Below are 20,934 nucleotides of genomic sequence, written 5' to 3'. Positions count from 1 at the left end.
GATCTGCTATTGCTGAACATTGCTTGGATACTGGTCACCCCATGTTATATAATAACACCGAGATATTGGCATGCACGTCCAGCTTTTGGGACAGTGTTATTAAGGAGGCAGTTGAGATTAAATTAGCAAGCAACCTCGTTAACAGGGATGGAGGTTTTTGTTTAAACTCTGTTTGGAATCGGGCTCTCTCCCTTGTCAAATAACGGAGGGACAGAGTCAGTACTACCTCACCTGAGACTTTGTAGTCTCACTATTGATAGCTCTGACTCTGGTCATCTTTGGTGGCACTAGTGTTCAATGTGTGTGTTATCTTTCCTGATCAGTCCAAGAACCTTGGTTTTAAATTTGCATGTACGTCGCCTGTCCGTTGCAATTGCCTTGAAAATGGTGGGGTGTTCTCCCGTCAAAATATCAGTGGTCGCTGAAAGTGTTACTGGCTGAATTCCCGGAAGTTATTTGAAATGTACAAATTTTGTCCAATGCTAACAAAATAGTTATGTATGGTTATGTTGTTGTTTATTCCACCTTCACCATGAGGAAACACATGTGCTGCATCAAAAAAGATCTGGGCACAGAGCAATGTCTCTGTGACCAAAAAGCACTCTATTTCTGTATTCATTTGGTCACGGCAACTTGAATTTATGGGCTAACAGTGAGTTGTGTAGTTTATCATTAATGTCTGTAACTTTTTGTTGGCTTAAATTTATTTTAACAGTTACTCACTGTTTAGAGAGTGACTTCATCCTTGTGCCATGTTTTCTTGCGCTGTTGTCACAGAATTAATGATACCTCAAAAATGTGTGTATGTCACTGTTATATGTAGCTGCAGTGCTAAAACTCCGGGACTCAGGTGATAAGTTTTCAGTCAAATGGGCACCAATGGAGACTCGCGATTCGTCTCTGAGCACATAGAGACAACAAGGTCTGAGGTGCCATAGGGCTCGCTGGAAAGTTTAAAGCAAGTATACAGAGCTCATTTCTGATCTCTGGTGGACACACACTGCCTTGATGCTACTTTTTTCAGTTTTTTTAAAAAGTGCGTAAGTTTATAAGTTTTTGGGTTCTTTTTCAAAGTTTGAAAACATAAGACAGTATTATTCAGTTTTTGATCATTCTGAAAACTTGTCTTCTTGTTGTCGTCATAAATATGTGTGCACCATTAAGGAAGGGTCCAGTGTATACCTTCTTAGTAAGATTTTTCCGGAACACTTTGTGTGAGTGTATATGCCCACTTCAGAGGCCAAAAGTGATACCACAGGATGAGTTACTTTTCATTTAGAAAAAAACAATGGAATCACATTGTCCAGGATATGGTTTGAAGGGCAGGTGCTAAAATGTGAGAGCTGGCTGGCCTGTGAGCAGCTGCATTATCATGCTTGTTAAAGAATTCCTCATGCCAGCCTGTGGCTGAGTCTCCTGGTTTCTTCCAAAAATCTTTGGAAGGCATACTACAGTATGTATGAATCTGCAGGTATTAGTTCTCTTCCCTTTCATTGGGAACCAAGGTGGAGGAAGATTCAAGTGCAAGAAAATTGCTTTGTCTCTGGGTTACACAAATGCATCCGTGTTTTGTCTGCAAATTACAACTGGTGAACAGTAATTTTGACATGCATGAATTCAAGATGCACTAAATCTATTGACAGAACTGCAGCCATTGAAACATTTGTTTCTGATGAAAGTGGAAAATCCTTGGTAAAACACATACAATGGAATGAGTAAACAGGGGATGCAGTGGACTTAATCTTAAACTCTTGTGTGAGTACTAAACATATTTCCTTCAGAAGAAGGTGGTGCTATGAGAGTGGTCCAAATGTTGTCAAGAGCATTATTTCTTTGTCAAAACTTCCCCCAGTTATCATCTCAGACAGAAGCTTGGAAAGATAATAATTGAGAATGATGTACACATATATATAAATAGCCATATGATAAAGAATCATTGGAACTTGTGGATTATACCCAAGACAGCATTACCTCGGCTGAGACTCAGTTCCTTTTAATAGATGTGACTAACATTTATGCAGATGTGCTGATGAATTGACAAACTGATATTATTAAAAATAATTTTCTGAGACTTAATAAGCTAGGACACCTTCATATGTATTTTTCATTTGGTGGGTCAGCTTATAAACAACCAAGAATTTTGGCAAAGGGGAAACTGCCTGATAAGAATATTAGCAAATGTATTTATGGATGTTTCAGATAACAAATTTTCCACAGAGCAACAACTGCTGAGCAAGAAGATAGTCTATCCCAGGAGATATGTAGATGAAATGCACATATCAAGCAATAGAAAGTCCAGGATGGAACAAATATAGTATTATGAAAAGGGTAGAGTGCTACTTACCATATAATGGAGAGGTTGAGTTGCAGTCAGGCACAACAAAATGACTGCTAAACAAGTAAACTTTCACCCAAAAGGCCTTCTTCTGAAGTAGACAGCCCCCCCCCCCCCCCTCCACACAGACACACACGTGTGATCACTGTCTCTGCCTACCTAGGCTGGACTCGCACATCAACAGGTAATGCAATATCCAAGAATTGCAAAGTAAATTTAAACTAGTCTGCAAATATTTGTTTCACGTACAACTTGAAATGCCACATCTACATGTAGTAATTGCTCCTGGATTTCTGATGTTGAATAATTATGAAATGCATAATATGAACAATAAAGTCATTACTAGCGTGATGTTTGACTTTTACGATTGCGACCCAGTCAACCTGAATGCAGAACTACCGATTAGTTTAATTTCAAGTTTGACATTGGATAACAAAGAAAAAAGTTTTTTGTGTGGTATAGTTACAAATTAACAATTTTTGGACTTTGTCTTTTAGCTGTACAGTGAAACCTTCCTTCTTGAACAATTTCACAAGTCTAGGCCAACAGGAAGTACCCTGTAGGTTTTGATGAGTGAGTTTGCAATTGTGAGAGTGTGTGACTCAAGTGGCTGTAGCTTTTGACTGCATTGTCTTAGATGCTTCAATTTTTTTACATAATTAAGGGACCACAGGCCTTAGAATGTGACAAATTTAAACTTGATGTGTGTACCTATTCCCAAGAAAAAGGGTTCTGAACAGATGGACGAAGAGACAATGTGTCAGATAAGAAAGGACAAAAGATTTTTTTTTTCACTGATATACTTACAAATTCACAGTTTTCAAATTTTTTCCTTCTTTTGTATTATGAGACCTTTCTTTTTGCCAAATTTTATGATGCTAGGTCAACGCAAAGTACCCTTTAGGTTTTGACAAGTGAGTTTGTGATTATCAGAGTATGTGACATAAATGGCCGTATCTTTTGACTGCATTGACTTATAAGCTTCAATTTTTTCAATTGCCAAGGGACCATATACCTAAAAGAGAGAGAGAGAGAGAGAGAGAGAGAGAGAGAGAGAGAGAGAGAGAGTGTGTGTGTGTGTGTGTGTGTGTGTCATAACTTTCAATGTGATACATATACCCATTCACGAGAAAAAGGGTTTATAACTGTCGGACAGATAGACAAACAAAAAAATGATCCTATAAGGGTTTCATTTTTACCAGTTGAGGCATGGAACCTTAGAAAGGTTATATTTGTGTTTAAATATAGTTATAGATGAATTTTGTAATTATTTCATTTTGCAATTATGTTACAAAAAAACAATTAATGTCATGTGTAGATTCTGCAGTGTTGTATAATGAGATAGACAGACTTGATATCTTTGACTTAGTGGTAGTGAAACATTTATTGATTTACATTTTTTCGCATTTAGCCATCAAGCTGGTGACTTTTGCAAATGTCATACCTTGGTTGAGTAATAAATTAATGTAAATGTACAGTAGTTGTACACATATACATCTTAATATTCTAAATGCATTAGATGTTGCAATAGAGAACATGCAGCTTAGAATCCGCTGATTGAACACAAATATTATCTCCTGTGGAAGCTTTTAACTTCCTGTGGAGCAGCTTTTTTTCACAAATTTTTGAAGTCTGTAGCAGCTTGTTGAACCATATCTGACCATTAACATAAGGATTACCATCAGATATTTTTAATTTCATGTTCTGTGTGAAGTAGTTACCCTCACTTTTGTAGCACAGTTATGTGTATCACTGCACTTATTTGCTTTGTTCATATTATTCACAAAAAATATAATCAGTTTCTACAAATACAAGGTATATACCGGTATAATTAAATATTTACCATTGGACAAGGTTTTAAGATAGGAGTCTCAGGACCTTAGTCCATGTGTTAACCTAATCGCTGTCTTCTGTAATACCAGTACTCTGTTAGGATGTAGGTCTGCTGCACAGCCTCACAGTTCAGTACCGTGACTAAGAATTGGATAAATTATCCCATAGTATACAATTTTTAAGGTATGAGTTGAATAATTTTTGCCAATTGGCATATTGAAAACAAACTACTGCTGATTTTCTTGCACACAGAATTAATTTGGTTTACCCAATGAAGATTTTTGCCCAGGTGGACACCAAGAAATTGAGTGTTATCTGTTTCTACTAATGTAATACCACATATATTGTTTATTTCAGTGTCATGGGAGCCAGTTGCTTTAAACGTTAATAGCTGCAGGCCTTAGTGTAGAGCGTATGTTGTTACTTCTGTTACACACTTTGTTGCAACAGGCTTTGTAATGCCTTAAAGTCTTTCTCATAAAATAAGATGGAAGTGTCATCAGCATAGCGTACTAGATGTGAGTGGAAGGGTTGTGTCACATCATTGACACAAACCAAGAAGAGGAAGGGTCCAGGGATTGACCCGTGCAGCATCCCCATTATTACTGTATCTCTAGAAGACTAGATCTTCGTGACCTTATTACCTGCTTTACATGAAAGTTTAGTACAGTGTTTGCGATTTATTAAGTATGTAGACAGTAAATGCATTGATATTGTATGCTTTAAGGTTCTTCATGAGTAGCCCATCGTTGACAAAGTTGAAGGCTTTGGAAAGATCTACAAATATCACTGTTGTCTACATTCCTTCATCTAGGAGGCTGTACACTTTATGGAGGAACTCAGTAACTGCAGTTGTTGTGCAGCAATCTTTCCTAAAGCCAAGCTATATTTCTGTTGATAATTTATTTTCTGTAAAATAATATTACCATCCTAAATAATGCACGAGGGTTTCCTATCCGTAGTTGTGGAGGTTATTTGGTACTTATTGATTAGTTTCCAGGAGGCCGTGATATTATTGTAGAATTATTTTCTAAGGTTTGGAAGTTATTCTTTAAAGGTTTTCTTAGCTTTGTTGTATTTTTGTTTGAAAATATGCATCAACATTCATAGTGTGTGGAATGTCTGTGGCCTGTGGGGTAGATTCTGTGGACTATTTTGAGCAGGAGACAGGCCATCTGGTTTAGTTCAACTCACACTGCAGATGGAGTAGTGAAGTCAAGTTTGAATGATCAGATTTTCTGCAGACTTTGTTGCAATGGAGAATTTCAAATTTATGACAATGTGTTTACAAGAAGGTCGAAATTACGATAGGAGGTTGCATTTACAAGATACACAATTTGTAAGTATTTTGTAAATATGTCTCAGCTTGTTTCTCTGTGGCACTGTGCACAGTATAGTCATATCCTTTAGATTAGAAATGTTTTCTACTGACCGAATATACCGGGTGATCAAAAAGTCAGTATAAATTTGAAAACTGAATAAATCATGGAATAATGTAGGTAGAGAGGTACAAATTGACACACATGCTCGGAATGACACGGGGTTTTATTAGAACCAAAAAAATAAAAAAATTCAAAAAATGTCCGACAGATGGCACTTCATCTGATCAGAATAGCAATAATTAGCATAACAAAGTAAGACGAAGCAAAGATGATGTTTTTTACAGGAAATGCTCCATACGTCCACCATCATTCCTCAACAATAGCTGTAGTCGAGGAATAATGTTGTGAACAACACTGTAAAGCACGTCCGGAGTTACGGTGAGGCATCGGCGTCAGATGTCGTGTTTCAGCATTCCTAGAGATGTCGGTCGATCACGATACACTTGCGACTTCGGGTAACCCCGAAGCCAATAATTGCACCGACTGAGGTCCGGGGACCTGGGAGGTCGAGCGTGATGAAAGTGGCGGCTGAGCACACGATCGTCACCAAAAGACCGCGGAAAGAGATCTTTCACATGTCTAGCAATATGGTGTGGAGCGCCATCCTGCATAAACATCGTACGCTCCAGCAGGTGTTTATCAGCCAGGCTGGGGATGATGTGATCGGTGTACCTCTCACCTGTCATGCTAGCAGTTTTGCTGTCCAGCGCCATCTGTCAGACATTTTGTGAACTTCTTCTTCTTCTTCTTCTTCTTCTTCTTCTTCTTCTACTTCATTTTTTTTCTAATAAAACCCATGTCATTCTAAGCATGTGTGTCAATTTTTACCTCTCTATCTACATTATTCTGTGGTTTATTAAGTTTTCAAATTTATACTGACTTTTTGATCACCCAGTAGAATGAAATTGATAATTACAGTAAAGAACCAGTGTAACTGCGTATTATATAATGCAGTTCCAAACATGTGTCAGATTTGTTGGACCAGTAAAAGTGTGTAACCTTGGCAGGAAAGAGAACTGCTTTTCATAGTTTTAAATCATTTGTATTTCCTGTTGCAGGTGTGATTGAATTCCTGACATCTGGAAGAGTTCCTGCTGATCATAAGGATTTCAAGTCACTTGCATACAAAGCTTGCCTGCAGAAGATTTCTGGCTGTGAAAAACCAAATGAATTCACACATTCCTTCAAACTTGCTTCCGCATACAGTGAAGATATTATGCCCTTTACAAATTACACGTAAGATGTTAAATACCTTCACTGTCTATAAAATACTTAAAATAGGTTTTAGGTATTGTGGGGTGAACTTGCCTTATGTTTATGCAGAAATTAGCTGCTATTGTCTGTGTAATATTTTCTGCCATTTCTTTATTATCACTTACTTATTTTTTTCTTATTCACAGGTTTGATTTCAAAGGAATCATTGACTATATTTTCTACTCGAAGCAGAGCATGACACCGTTGGGCCTGCTCGGTCCTCTTGCTCCCGAGTGGTTGAGAGACAACAAGGTCGTCGGTTGTCCGCATCCACACGTACCGTCAGGTATTGTTTTGTACTATAACTTGTACAGTCATACACATTCTTGGAGTTGTGGAGTGCAGATTGCGGAAAACACAAATTACTATTGTAAGCACAGTTATGATGTAAAGAGTTTTCTGACATTTTGCTGCATACAATTACTAGAACTTCTTGCTAGTATTCTTATTAGAAAAGAATGATACCAGATTTTGTAGCCCGTACATAAATTTTAAATTAGATGCTTGTAAGTGCTGGCCTTTTCATGTTGACTTATAGATACATTTCCCTCTTTACTAATGTGAATTTGTATATTGCAACAGCAAATACAATCTTTTCTATTCTTGACGTTCTCCAAGTAATAGTTCAAAATTTCAGTTAAACATATACTTTGAGGTTTTTTCCAAAACTGTAAGATACATTTTTAGATTTAGGACAATATTATGAAAAGTATAGATTGCTACTCACCCTATAGAGGAGACTTTGAGTTGCAGACAGGTACAACAAAAGACTACTACGCATTTAAAACAACCACGACCACTATCTCTGGCCACCAAGGTTGGACTGCGAGCAGCTGCACATTGTAGGAGAAGGAATCTGGGTTGTGGGGGTAAGGAGGAGACTAGGGTGGGGAAGGGGTGGGATAGCAGGTCAGGGGTGGGGGGCATAGTGCTGCTTGTATGAACGTGCAGGGATTTGTTGGGGATGGGGTGGGGCTGCTAGGTGCAGTCGGAAGATTACAAGGGGGGAGGAAGAAGGAGGAGCAGAAGGGGAATACGAATAGCACGTGCATTGGTGGAATAGAAGGCTGTGTAGAACTGGAGTGGGAGTAGAGAAGGGGATAGGTGGGTGAGTGATAGTGACCAGCAAATATTGAGGCCAGGGAGGTTGTGGGAATGTAAGATATATTGTAGGGGGAGTTCCCATGTGCACAATTACGGAAAAGCTAGTGTTGCTGGTAAGGATCTGCATGGCACAGGTTGTGAAGCAGTCATCGAAGAAAAGAACACTTTGTGGGGCAGCACATTCGACAACAGGGTGGCCCGGCTATCTCTCGGGCACAGTGTGTCAGTGGCCATTCGTGTGGTCCGACAGCTTGTCAGTTTTCGTGCCCGTGTAGAAAGCAGCACAGTGGTTGCAGCTTAGTTTACAGCTCACGTGACTGCTTTTACAGGTAGCCTCCGACTGTGCCTTCCACTTCATCACATTAACCTACACTCGTAGTTACCTCTTAGCCCATGTTCTCTTATATTGAATACATGTTGGTATAGTTTTCAGCTTCTTTATTCAGTCTTAGTTTGTAAGTTATTTCTGCAGTATAAATTTGATCTAAATTATTCCTTTTCATTCAGTCTTCTATTTCTTCAAGATATCCCCTTCTGTTTAAATGAATGTTTCATCCTTGGTTGTTGACTTTGTTATAGTGTTGCAGTTTTGTGTATTTTGTTTATTATGCATATTTGAATTCAGTTTTAAGTTCTCGTTTTTTGTTTCAAATTACATTCTCAGAGTGTGAAGGGTAATATATATTTTTTCAGTTATTATCTTTAAAAAAAGGGTAGACTGTGACCACGAATATCCGTGACAGTATCAGTCCTTCTATGCTTACTCACCATTCAGTGAGAGATTTTCTGCAACAGTGGATGACTTGGCAGATATCTCGGTTATAAAAGTCTACATTTTGGATGCTCACAAAATGTTCCACCCTGAGAAACGCCTTGCTGTCATTCTGGAAATGCCTGCCACACAGTGGTCACTCCATCTGAGGGGGGTGGGGGGGGGAGAAGAAGAAGAAGAAGAAGAAGTGATTGGGTGCCATGTCTGGAGACTATGGACGGTGAGGCAGGATTTGATAGCCCAAAGAAGCAGCTCACATGACGGTACCTGATGCAGAATGATCCAGCCCATCATTGCCCATGTTAGGGGTTTCCCTAGTATTCTCCTGTGCAAATACTACCTCACTATGACAGTCCCAAGAAATGCTCTGACAAGATCTCACCTTTCTCAGCAGTGGAGAATACACTTGTTTCCACTCCTCACTTTTCTCCTGTGTCTCAGAGTCATAGTGATATACTCGAGACTTGTCTGTGATGATTAAGTGGGTGAAGAAGTTGACCAGAATGGCCTCACACAGCTTTAATATTTCCACAAGACCCTGTTCGGGTGGGACTTTCGAATGAGCAGAAGCAGTCACGGAACCGAGTGGGTGGTAATCTTTCGTTACAATCGAAATCTTGTGCAGTATCTCGAAAAGTGATCCGCAGCTAACTTTCCCTTTCCTCATTATCATCTCAGTTGTGATGCACTGGTCGTAGAGCATCTGCAGCTCCACCTCTTGTGATTCCCAGTAGGATAGTGGTGGGAGGATTCTTCAGCACGGAGATAGAAATGAATGGGGTATTGCCTTTTCTCGACGTGGAAGTTTACCGTAAGCCCGATGAGAAGCTCGGACACAGAGTTTATAGAAAGCTCGCCAACATGGACGTGTACCTGCGTGCATCCTCCCATCACCATCCCGTGCAAAAGAAATCGATGCTGCAAACTTTAACTAAGAGAGCCTACAGGATCGGCATTGAACACAACCTCAAAGCTGAACTACAGAACCTCGTGTCCATTTTTGGAGCTAATGGCTATGACGTGAGGATGAAACGTAAAACTGTGACGCCAAAGGAGGAGGGCAATAGGGAAATAGGGGAATTGACAAGTTTTGTGCTGCCGAAGTTTATGAAATCGGGTGTGAATGTGGACTGGTGTATGTAGGTGAGACTGGGCATCCAATAAGCACGAGGTTATCTGACCACGAGAGATATATCCGTCTCAAACAATTTAATTTCAAGAGGCCCATATACTGGTGAACCAACTGTTAGCTTGAAGAGGAAGATCAGAGGGGCTATAGAAGTAGCCAGGTGACTCAACATCATGACTAAAGAAGACAGGCACAGACTCCCAGCGTCTTGGCTGCCAGCAGTCACAGCTTTGCAGAAGGACAGCTCTCACAAACCAACAGGCAGTGGAGAGTACACAGAGTGCTGATGTGCCCTAGTCAATACTAGGCAGTTAGTAAACAGCACTACGCTGCAGTCGCCACTCAATTTCCTATTCGCCGATTTCCACCAGTGTCAAGCAATAAAGGAAACTTCAGTGAAAAATGCCTATTTCCACCAATGACAACAAGCAATGCAAAGACCAGTAAATGAACACCTAATACCCTTCCTGCTCACCTTCATATTCAATCACAGCACTCCTCCATAGTATATATATATATAATCAAATGAGCACCCATTCAGCAGTTAGCAATACACCCTGAGGAAGGCATCTTACAATAGTCACCAAAACATCAGAATTTTGTAGTTGACAATGTGGTCCTAAATCCAGAAGAATATTATTGACTCTTCCCTTTAACTAATTGATGCATATTTATATGTTATATGCGGCAGTCTAGTAGGTACATAAAAACATGCACATATTTGAATGCAGCATTCTGTCAAAATTTCAACGCACTGTGTGAAGAACTTTAAGAGTTTTAGACTTTTGAACACAAAAAATTGCATTTGTATTTATATCAACAAAAGTAATCAGTTGTTGATAATATATTGTAAATGGGCAGATAAAAAAATCCACTCACCAAGTGGTGAGAGGAGGAGACATATAGAAAGGTATTTAGATTTGTAAACTTGCAGAGCTAGTGGCTCCTTCTTCTGGCAGAATGTTTTAATGGGAAGTAAAAGGACTGGCGACGTTTAGGAAATGGGGTGAGTTTGGAAAAGTCATCCAGAACCCCAGGTCAGGGGAGACTTACAGGATGGGATGAGAAGGAAAGACTGATTGTTGGGGACTATACTGGATTAGATTGGAAAACGTGAGAGCATATAGGTGGATGATAGGATAATACCTACAATTTTAGGAAGCCATAGCCTGTCAAAGGAGCTGATTAATACATTCAAGACCAGATAACACTAAGTGACACTAAGTGACAAGAAGCTATTCTTTGGAGGAATCATCAGTACCAGAATTAGATGTGATGCTGGGGAAGTCTGCTTTTGGTAATTATGTCCAGTGAAGAATGAGGTGAGAATGGTTATGTATTGCTGTTAAGTGTCTACATATGAATAAATACATTTGCCTCAAATGCCAAGGCTATATGCGAGGAAATGTGTGACATGGAAAGGATGGAAACCCTCAAAATGTAAGTACTGTTGTTTGTTAGTAGGTTTTAATGTGAAGAGAAGTGTACAACTGACCTTTGGTGAGGATGAGGTCATCTTCAAGGAAGCTGATGGACATGGGTCAAGCTACACATTTTAGTACTGCTATGGGTTTGTCTACAGCCATAGACCTCTACTTCTTATTGCCTGCCCTTGCAGACACTGTTCAGTGGACACTGGACAATGACCAGTGACCTCCATGGTAGCGACCACTACCCTATCTGGATCCATCTGCCTGATGGAGCAGATCTGAAAAGAAAGCCACTGAGATAGTTGTTCAAAAAGGCTAACTGGATGCTTTACAGGCTATTAGTGGTTTTTTAGCAGTGTGACGGTGTCCAGAACTGGGCAGGTCACATTACAGCTGTGATGCACCATGCTGCAGATGCATCCATCCCAAAGTCAGTGGAGACACCCAGGAGGCGACCTGTCATTTGGTGGAATGCTGAGTGTCATTCTGTAGTCAGGCACCAGAGAGCAGCTATGTGCAGATCCAACCAGTGGCCTACAGATAAGAATCTTGCAAACCTTTGAATGGCATGTGCAAAGGAAAAGCAAATAATTTGGTAGAGAAAGCAGAGGTGTTGGCAAGAGTTCCTGAACTGCACCACAGGTCCACATTTGCAAGTAAAGCATGGGAAGCCATTAGGAGGATCTCGAGGTGCAACTCTTGACCACCAATAGCAGCTGTACGAATACAGGGGTCTCTCATAACATTGTTGAGAGTCATAGCTCAGACAATGGGTGAATCATATAAGTCCATTATGGCTGATTCTAGCCAGGAACCCACTTTCTGTTGATATCTGGAGACACAGGAGAATGATTTTGATTTCTATTCCACCAACATGGAGGAATACGACCATCCTTTCTCTCTATGGGAGCTGGATTCTGCATTGTCAGTAGCTTCTGATACAACCCCTGGAAACGACATGATAACCTACAGCATGTTGAAGCAGTTGGGCTGATTTTTGAAGGAGGTCCTTCTTCAGTTCTTTAATGAAATTTGGATGACAGGCAACTTTCTCAACTCATGGAAAGAATCTGTTTTAATCCCAATTTTAAAACCAGGGAAGGATTGGACAGCCTATTGCACACAGTTTGAGTTGTAACACGAAGTCCTGTGGCTGCATGAAAAGCATTATTCAATATAGTGGCATTGCTGTCAGGGTTCCTCTAAGCCATAATCTGTAGGTAGCTGTCATCCACTGCAGTAGTAGCCCTTGGGCGGCCTGAGCGAGGCAGGTCATTGACAGTTCCTGTCTCTCTGTTATCTCCTCCATGTCCGAACAACATCTCTTTGGTTCACTCTGAGATGCCTGGACACTTCCCTTGTTGAGAGCCCTTCTGGCACAAAGTAACAATGTGGATGTGATTGAACCACAGTAATGACCACCTAGGCATGGTTGAACTACAGACAACACGAGCCATGTACCTCCTTCCTGGTGGGATGACTGCAACTGATCGGCTGTCGGACCCCCTCTGTCCAATAGGCACTGCTCATGCATGGTTATTTACATCTTTGGGCGGGTTTAGTGACATCTCTGATCAGTCAAAGGGTCTGCATCTTTGATACAATATCCACAGTCAATGTCTATCCTCAGGAGTTCTGGGAACTGGGGTGATACAAAACTTTTTTTGATGTTTATATTTTCCGTAATATCTTTCTCTTGGACACCAACAGCTTGTATTCATCTGCTTTCCTTCATGTAAATGTTTCAGTTCCATATAGAGCTACCTGGAGGAGTACACTTCATTGTAGTCTGATTTTAAAACTTCTCTGGACAGTTCTACTGCACAGCACACCCCAGTAAACAAAATATGCTCTATTTGCTTTTGTAATCGTTGCCTTAATCTCAATTTCCATTCTGTTCTGTTTGTTAAAGATGCCTCCCAAATATTATATGTGCCTACTCTTTCAGAAGTGAATTCATCAACTGTCAGTAGGGTACCATAATTGGGTACATTGCTCAAGACCATATTCTCTGTTTTCCCGTTGGATTTGTAATCCTGTTTTCCTTGCAATATTTTTGTTAGGTTTGTCATGAACTGCAGCTCCTCTTTGTTGTTGCTTATCAGAACTGTGTCATCTACATATATGAGCCAATTTATTGTATTATTACCCAGTTTTGTTCTAGTAGGGTTTAATGTTTTCATGTTCTCTTTTCTACAGTTAAGATATTGGAGATTATGGGTCTACTCATCAGAGATCAGTCCTGACTTGAAAATGCTTTGACGTGCTTGTACTGATCTTTACCCTGTAATAGGTTTCCTTTAAATACATGTAGAAGACTTATTAACGTTTGTGGTAACTGCAACTCTTTCAGAACATTGGCGACTGTGCTCTTGTACATGCTGTCATAAGCTTTTTTTAAGTCAACGAAAACTTTGTGAATATCAAAGTTATGTCCCAAAACTTTCTTGGTCACCTGCCTGGGTGTAGAAAGACTTATTTATAGCTGATCTATTCCATCTATTCCCAAAAATTCTATAACAGTTTCATAATTATATTTATCAGTACCGGTACTGGTTTTACATTCATTACTAGCTCTCCTGCTGTTTGATCTTCACCAGAAACATTATTCTTTTTTTGTTTTTTAATTAGTAATTATATTTCTCCTTTGCTGTGTACTTTGTGTGGTACTTAACATGGAAGAGACTCATTGAGGTTATCACTGTTTAGTATTTCTGTAGGGTACTCTGTCTGTTGTCATTCTACTTCAGTGTTTTTCTTTAGGATCTTTCCCTGTGTGTCTTTAACAAATGTTTCCTTTTTCTTATATTTCTGTGTATTCTTTCTTCACTGTTTAAAACAGTGGAAAATCCAGGATGTTATAACAGTATTATGAAGAGGGTAGATTGCTACTTACCATACAGAGAAGACATCGAGTCACAGACAAGCGCACTCATGTCACTCCTCCTTCCAAATGTTATCCATCCCCACTGCCACCTAGTCACACCTTTTAACACCGCTAAAAAACTGATCCTGACCGTAGAATCCTACCTGCCCACAAAGGTTTTACCACTGTGGTTTTGAGCAAGTGGGGTTACCTTGTGGAGGGACTACACCAGCTATCGGATTTGTCAATCTACAAACGCTGCCACAGGGACCCCATTCCAGAAATCCAGTGGGATTTCTGGTCTCTCCTCAAATCCTTAGACCCACACCAGAACCTTTCCTGAGTAAGTCTCTCTCCTCACCCCTACCATTCCCTGTACTCCTACCTTCTATGTGCTCCCTGACGTCCATAAATCCAACCACCCAAGATGCTCCTTTCTGGCAGATGACTGTGCTTCCTCTGAGAGAATATCTGCTCTTGTGGACCAACACCTTCAGCTGATTACCTGGAACTTACCCTCCTATAAAAGAAGACACCAACGACGTCATCCACCGACTCTCTGTGGTTCATGTTCCTCTTGCTTGTCACTACTGATGCCATATATCTTTACACTAACATCCTAATGCCCATGGCTTTGCTGCTATTGAACACTACCTCTCTATGTCCATCTACATCACCCACAACTACTTCACCTTTGAAAGCCTCATCTTGCAAATACAAAACAGCAATGGGCACCTTCATGGCACCTCCTACGCAAACCTGTTCATGGGCTATCTAGAGGAATCCCTTCTAACAACCACAATCCAGACCTCTCACTTGATTCAGATTTATTGATGCCATTTTAGTGGTCTGGACTGAGAGTGAGGATATCCTATCCGCATTCCTCCAGAACCTCAACACCTTCTCTCCCATTCATTTTGCCTAACTGTCCTCAGGCCAGTGAGCCACCTTCCCCAGTATTGACCTCCACATCAGAGATGGCTATATCAGTACCTCCATCCATGTCAAACATACCTATTACCAGCAGTACTTCCACTTTGATACCTGCCACTCATTCCATGCCAAGAATTCCCTTCCATGAACTCGTGGCTGTCACTGTCACACCATCATGTTTGGATCATTTGTAAGATTGATTATCCTGCAAACTTAGGACTAAAGTGCTTTATGTAAACACACTTTTGAAACCTGGTAAACAAACAGTACTCATTAAAGTACCCAGAGACTACAATATCAGTTGGGTAGCCAGTTTCCACCTTCAACCTGACCTGTGTTTCAGGGATATTACCAGTCACAATTTCAGTTAAAGGCAACCTGAATTAATTTAGTCGAAGGGTAGAGCTCACATACAGGTAAATGTGGGAGGTCTTTTTATGTATGGACCTACAGTCTCCATAAATGATTTCCTTTAAGAAATACTGGAAGGTAAGAGGTGTGATTGTGTGCCTGGTTCCCCCTCTATGGACCTGTTTTGACTCGGATACAGTTTATTATTAATCTGTGTTCAAATAGATGTTAGTATGTGGGTGATTTACTTTCAGTAATTCAGAATCGGTGAAATACTTAAGTGTGTAACATTACTACTAGTATGACAAGCGTTTAATCCCTACCGCCTCCAGTTCCATTCACTTTCACAGTAGTTACTGTAGTTCATTCTCACTATTATTGTGGTTTGTTCTTCTTGAAAAAAACATCAGTTCAGTTAAAACATCCGTCTCTCTGCACCCTACAAAATAATTAGTGAAAGGGGTATTTGTTTAGATTGTAAAATGTAAGAAACATTATCTTTTCTTGGTTTCAGAGATGGGTGCAAGATGTCGTATATAACTAGTTGTGTTCAGATGGGCGTTATGAAGAAATGTATTCAAATGAGTGCCCATTTTCCTGAGTGGGCAAGTCTGTATGACCTGTGGACGAGATGTAAAGTTGCCGGTGTTGTAGTGTGTCAAGCTTCCTTGATACATGATACTTTATTTGAAGTCATGTTCGGTTACATTGTAGTATTTATCCTTGCACTGCCATATACTGTGCAGCTCAAAATGTGCAACTGAGCATGTACTGACATGGAATGAATGTGGCATATACGTTCATAGTATATGTTGACACACTGCTGATGCTTGGCGAATCCTGACAGGGTGCCTGTGAAGCAGCTTTGCGGTATTCTAGGAGACTGCATGATTGAAGAGCTCCATCAGTCATGTAGTTTTTACGTGCTGAAGGACAACTTTGAGAAACAAGTATTTTGAGGAGACATGGCAGTAGTAGGCAAAGATCAGCAAAAAGTGAGAATGTGGATGTTTTTGATTCAGCTACATGTCAGCTGATGAGAAGTTGCTGTAGTCTCTAGTATCAGCCTTACATTGGTAGGAAGAATAGTACATGATCACAAGTTTCAGTTGTGCCACCTGTCACTGCCACAGGTGCTACATCAAAACAGTTTCAATTGAAAAATTACTTTCTGCAAATGCACCATGGAAAGTTTTGCTCTAGATGCTGTACAAAGTGTTATGTTATCTCTTTAATTTGTGTTCATAAATTATGGTACAGTGAACTGCCATAATATGCATTTGTGGACCACTGAAAATCTTGTGAATATGTGATTTCAATCATCAAAGGAGATGGTCTGTTAATGTGTAGTGCAAAATTCTGGAAGATGAAATCATCAGTCCCTGATACTTTACAGGTTCTTGGACAGGTGATATGTATTGAGCTTCTGTTATTGACAGTTTAGACACTGTTCTTAATAATGCTAGTCTAGGTGTTGGAGGCTATATGAGGATACAGCAGATATTGCATGTTATGTTGTGCAAGGACTGTCAACAGATTTCCTGTAAGATGGTTAGAACACTGTGGTCTTCAGGAATGGCCTGAACAGATACCTGATCTAACGTCAGTAGTAGTAACAGCTTGTTTTTGTGATTCAAGGAACTGTGTTCATACCACTGAACCCAGATGGCTTCAGACAGCACTTCAAGGGAGCTGTCTGCCAAGTTATCAAAGAACTTGGCCTTGGTAATGGTACACTTACATAGCATTTGGGTGGGGGGGAGTAAGAAAGATGGCCCTCAGATGAAGTTACAATTCTGTGATATTATAGAGCAGTGAAGGGACAACCTGTCATCCTTCTTTTATCAATGTTAATGCTTGGAACAGTATTCTTTGTAGTGGAATCTGTTGTAGATGCCAGATATATATCGCACAGACTGCCTGTACTGATGGTAATACATGGATACAAATCATACATAATTCTTAATGGTAATTCCTCAGTTGATGAGGACAGAAGTTGTACATCAGTTTTAATCACATATCGAAGTTTTGATCAGGGATCCACGTAAGTACATGATAATTCTAACTGCAGGCTTCAGTGCTCATTTTGGAAAGGAAAAGAGTTCAGAAAAGTGATAGAAATGCGTCCAGTACACAAAAGGACGAACTGAAATTGAGAGAGAGAGAGAGAGAGAGAGTATGGGATGACTGTGAGCTATTCAATGTGAAAATTATGTGCACAAAGTACAAAAAGACACAAAACAAATGGAGACATGGCAGTCATCAAACTTCATGTTAGAAGAATTTCAAATTGACCATGTAGTCAGCGGAAGCCTCTGCCTCACACTTTACAATAGTTTTCAAAATGTGTAGACATAAAGGTACAGAGAGGAGCCAACATTGATTCAGACCTCTATCTAATGAGAATTGAAGTGAAATCTATTCCTAACAACAATCACAAGACCATACAGTAGTACATGATAGGATGACTGAGTGTCAACCAGGAATTAACAGCTAAACATTAAACAATGAAACCAAAAAATGTTGCTAGTAAGTTGTCAACTAACTACGAGGAGTTCAGAGATTAGCCCCATGTGTGAAAAAATTACATCAGGATCAGCAAGGAAGATATAGGAAACAGAGAGAGCTTCAGGACAAAAATATTGGGAGTGATGGATTTTTCTGACAAGAAAGAACACGGAGCACTCTTGATAGAAGAACAGGCAAGTGTGAATAAGAGGGTGGAAGAATACTGATGAAAAACAACAAAGCTCAAGAATGTTCAACAGTTGTGTAATCTTAACCCATATGGATAGAAAAAGTGAAATAAAAAAAAGTGAAACAAAAGATGCCATGCACTGCGTAAAGAAGTGTGGTATGGTAAATGAAACTGGAACCTGGTAGGTAAGCTTAAGAGCTTCTGTTGTTCTTTAGAGCACACACAATTTTGTAACTGTTTTAGTTCTTGTTTATGTGCTTATCTACTGGTCAGTGTCTATTTTATATGATGAGTCATGATCTTCAGTAATTCCATTTAGGGTCTTCTGACATTGTATGATGATGTGATAATGGAAAAGTGGGTAGTATTAGCTATTGAGAAGAAAACCGTTGTCATTTTGGCAAGGTTGTCATTTCTTTGTTTTCCTGTGCTTTGCAAATGCTGATTTTAGAGTGAAATTAGAGCACAACATTAAAATAAACAGACATTTAAGTAAGGGTATTTGAGTGACTGCCATATGTAGATTTTTTTCTGGTATCCAATCTATGATGATTTGTTCCAGAAGCACTAGTACCAACAAATTTCTTCACTTGGATATTGGCTGTTATTTTATGAATTAAAGCTTGGTAACATCATATTAATTTTCAGAAGATGATTTGTCCTCAGATGACCCTTTGAATATTTGGTCCTCATATTTTCCTGCTACATAACATTTAACTGTTGGCTGCATCAGACAGTATTTAATTTTAACACAAATTATTTGCAATGCCCTTGTTTCCTCAGATTAGGTTCAGTTTTCAAGAACAACTGTGAAAAGTACAGTTGCAAACACTGTGTATGGCTTCCAGGAATAAGCCAGATGACAAGTTAAGTTACAGAAAGGCACATTTAAAAGACACTTACAAGTTATCTTTTGGCCACAGCCATCATCAGAAAAGGAAAGAGAAACACACACATTTCATTCACACAAGCAAGCACACCTCCAGCACCTCGGACCAGAACCTGTATGCAACTTAACATGTCATCTTTACAGTAAGCAGCAATCTATCTTTTCCTTACATTGTTTAGTAACAGTCCAGTCACCATAGGAGTGTGCAGAGCCAGCACTAAATGAAACAGTGGTTGCTGTCAATGCCAATAGCCAATCTTCTGAGCTAATTCTGCGTCTTTGAACTTGCAGTTACTTATACAATATTTCCTGGGTGAAATATATAGCACAGACCATGATTTAAGACAAAGTTGTGTATTGAATATTAAAAGCAGTCTTGGAAGAATGCTTCCAACTCCTTTCGTACACTGTTGTCTGCATGTGAATGACCTGTCATTATAAACAAAAATGACACCTGGTACGAAAATTGTAGTAGAACTGCTATACCATTTTACAGAAGGCCTCAGATTGAAATGCTGATTGAGTGGACATACTTGTAAGTTTAAGAGTCAGCTGCAAAAATCTTGCCTGTATTTATTAGAGCAGAGTCCACATCCTAGCTGTAAACATGGGACTTACGATACATGCGCTGCAATGATCTGCACCAGAAATCCTCTGCATCTTTCTTTACCTTGAGCTTGATGTTTAAACCATTCAGAGTTTTGCTATTGACTGCATAGTAATGATTAAACGATGTCATGTTACAAAATTTCTTTCAACAGTGTACAGTTATAAGTTACTTTAATACTGACAGTGGATAGAGTAAAATAACCACACACTGTACAGGGTAGAAGTCCACTATTAGATGCCATGTAAATGAGACAGAGGATGGATGGCACAAGTTAGTAAAGTGTAAGGGAAAAGTTTAGCAGCATTAATGCAGAAACTGCAGTTTTGTAAAAACTAAATCACCTGCATAGCTTCTCTGGGCAATACTTTTCTAGCATTTTGCTTTTTATGAATTCCAGATCACTTTCCACTGCTGGTGGAGCTCGAGATGATCCCAACTGTGCCTCCCTCATCAAACGGCCTGATCTCGCACAGGTAGCAGCAGCCCAGAGTGGTTCCTGCAGGAAGCACTGCCAGTTTGCGGAAGCAACCCCAGAGACTGTGAACCCGTCTTTCATCTCATGCTGCCCACAAAGCTGGAATGAGGCAGCTTTACTTTTATTGAGCAAGGCAACTCCTTAGGCTGCCATATTTTTGAAACTTTAGTTTTAACGTAGATTCAGTTGACATTGGCATGGAATGTTTGCTACAACCACAATTCATTATAATTAGATATAGTGCCCTTCCATTCCTCAAATGAGATTTAAATTTTCACTACTTCAAACACTGGTAAAGTGTTTTGTGTTCTCAAAAATTGCTTTGATTGTTATTTAAAATATAATGTGTACTTTGGACCTTCGTGTTCAACTTCTGTCTGAAACCTCTTTGTCTCTTACAGCTTCCCATTCACCTCAGTTTTCATGAAGTAGTGTAACTCTTACCAAAGTTTCTTATATGTGCAGCCTTAAATCATCCGTCATGTGAAAATCAATGTAGTATATGATAGTATTCATACAGACAGATTTTTTAGAGTTGTATTTGAGAATCTATGTGGTTGCATAGCTGAGATGTAACTGTGACTGAGTCATCAGATGAATAAAACCCTTTGGGTATCATGTTGCTCATCTATAGGAGATTTTAAAAATGAATGTGAATATGTAAGGTGAAATGGAAGTTTTTACATAAACAGTGATTTCAGTAAGTGTGAGAATGAGTATCCTATGAAGTTTGTTTAATTTGTAAACCACAGAATTAACAAGCATTATACCTATCCTCCCATGTCCTGTTCCTCTATCCACACCCCTCTTACCACTGCCCCCTTTTAATGTTGCTTGTCTGTTGTCTAAAAGTTTGCTTTGAGCTTGTGCAAT

At 39.6% G+C, this 20,934-nt stretch overlaps 1 protein-coding gene across 1 annotated transcript in view; it reads left to right on the top strand.

The window, feature by feature from the left end:
• Positions 1-20,692, top strand: part of LOC126091951 (CCR4-NOT transcription complex subunit 6-like) — a 178,433-nt gene extending 157,741 nt beyond the window's left edge. The window contains exons 7-9 of the mRNA XM_049907289.1: positions 6,609-6,786; positions 6,951-7,090; positions 19,984-20,692. Of these exons, the coding sequence (XP_049763246.1) occupies positions 6,609-6,786; positions 6,951-7,090; positions 19,984-20,063 (398 nt within the window). The 3' untranslated portion in view covers positions 20,064-20,692. The remainder of the gene's footprint in view (positions 1-6,608; positions 6,787-6,950; positions 7,091-19,983) is intronic.
• The last annotated feature ends 242 nt before the right edge of the window (positions 20,693-20,934 follow it).

Source organism: Schistocerca cancellata, chromosome 7 (assembly GCF_023864275.1).
Source record: "Schistocerca cancellata isolate TAMUIC-IGC-003103 chromosome 7, iqSchCanc2.1, whole genome shotgun sequence".
In the NCBI taxonomy this organism is placed as follows: Eukaryota; Metazoa; Arthropoda; class Insecta; order Orthoptera; family Acrididae; genus Schistocerca; species Schistocerca cancellata.
The sequence above is the reverse complement of the archived record's forward strand: the minus strand, read 5'-3'. Positions and strand labels throughout refer to the sequence as shown.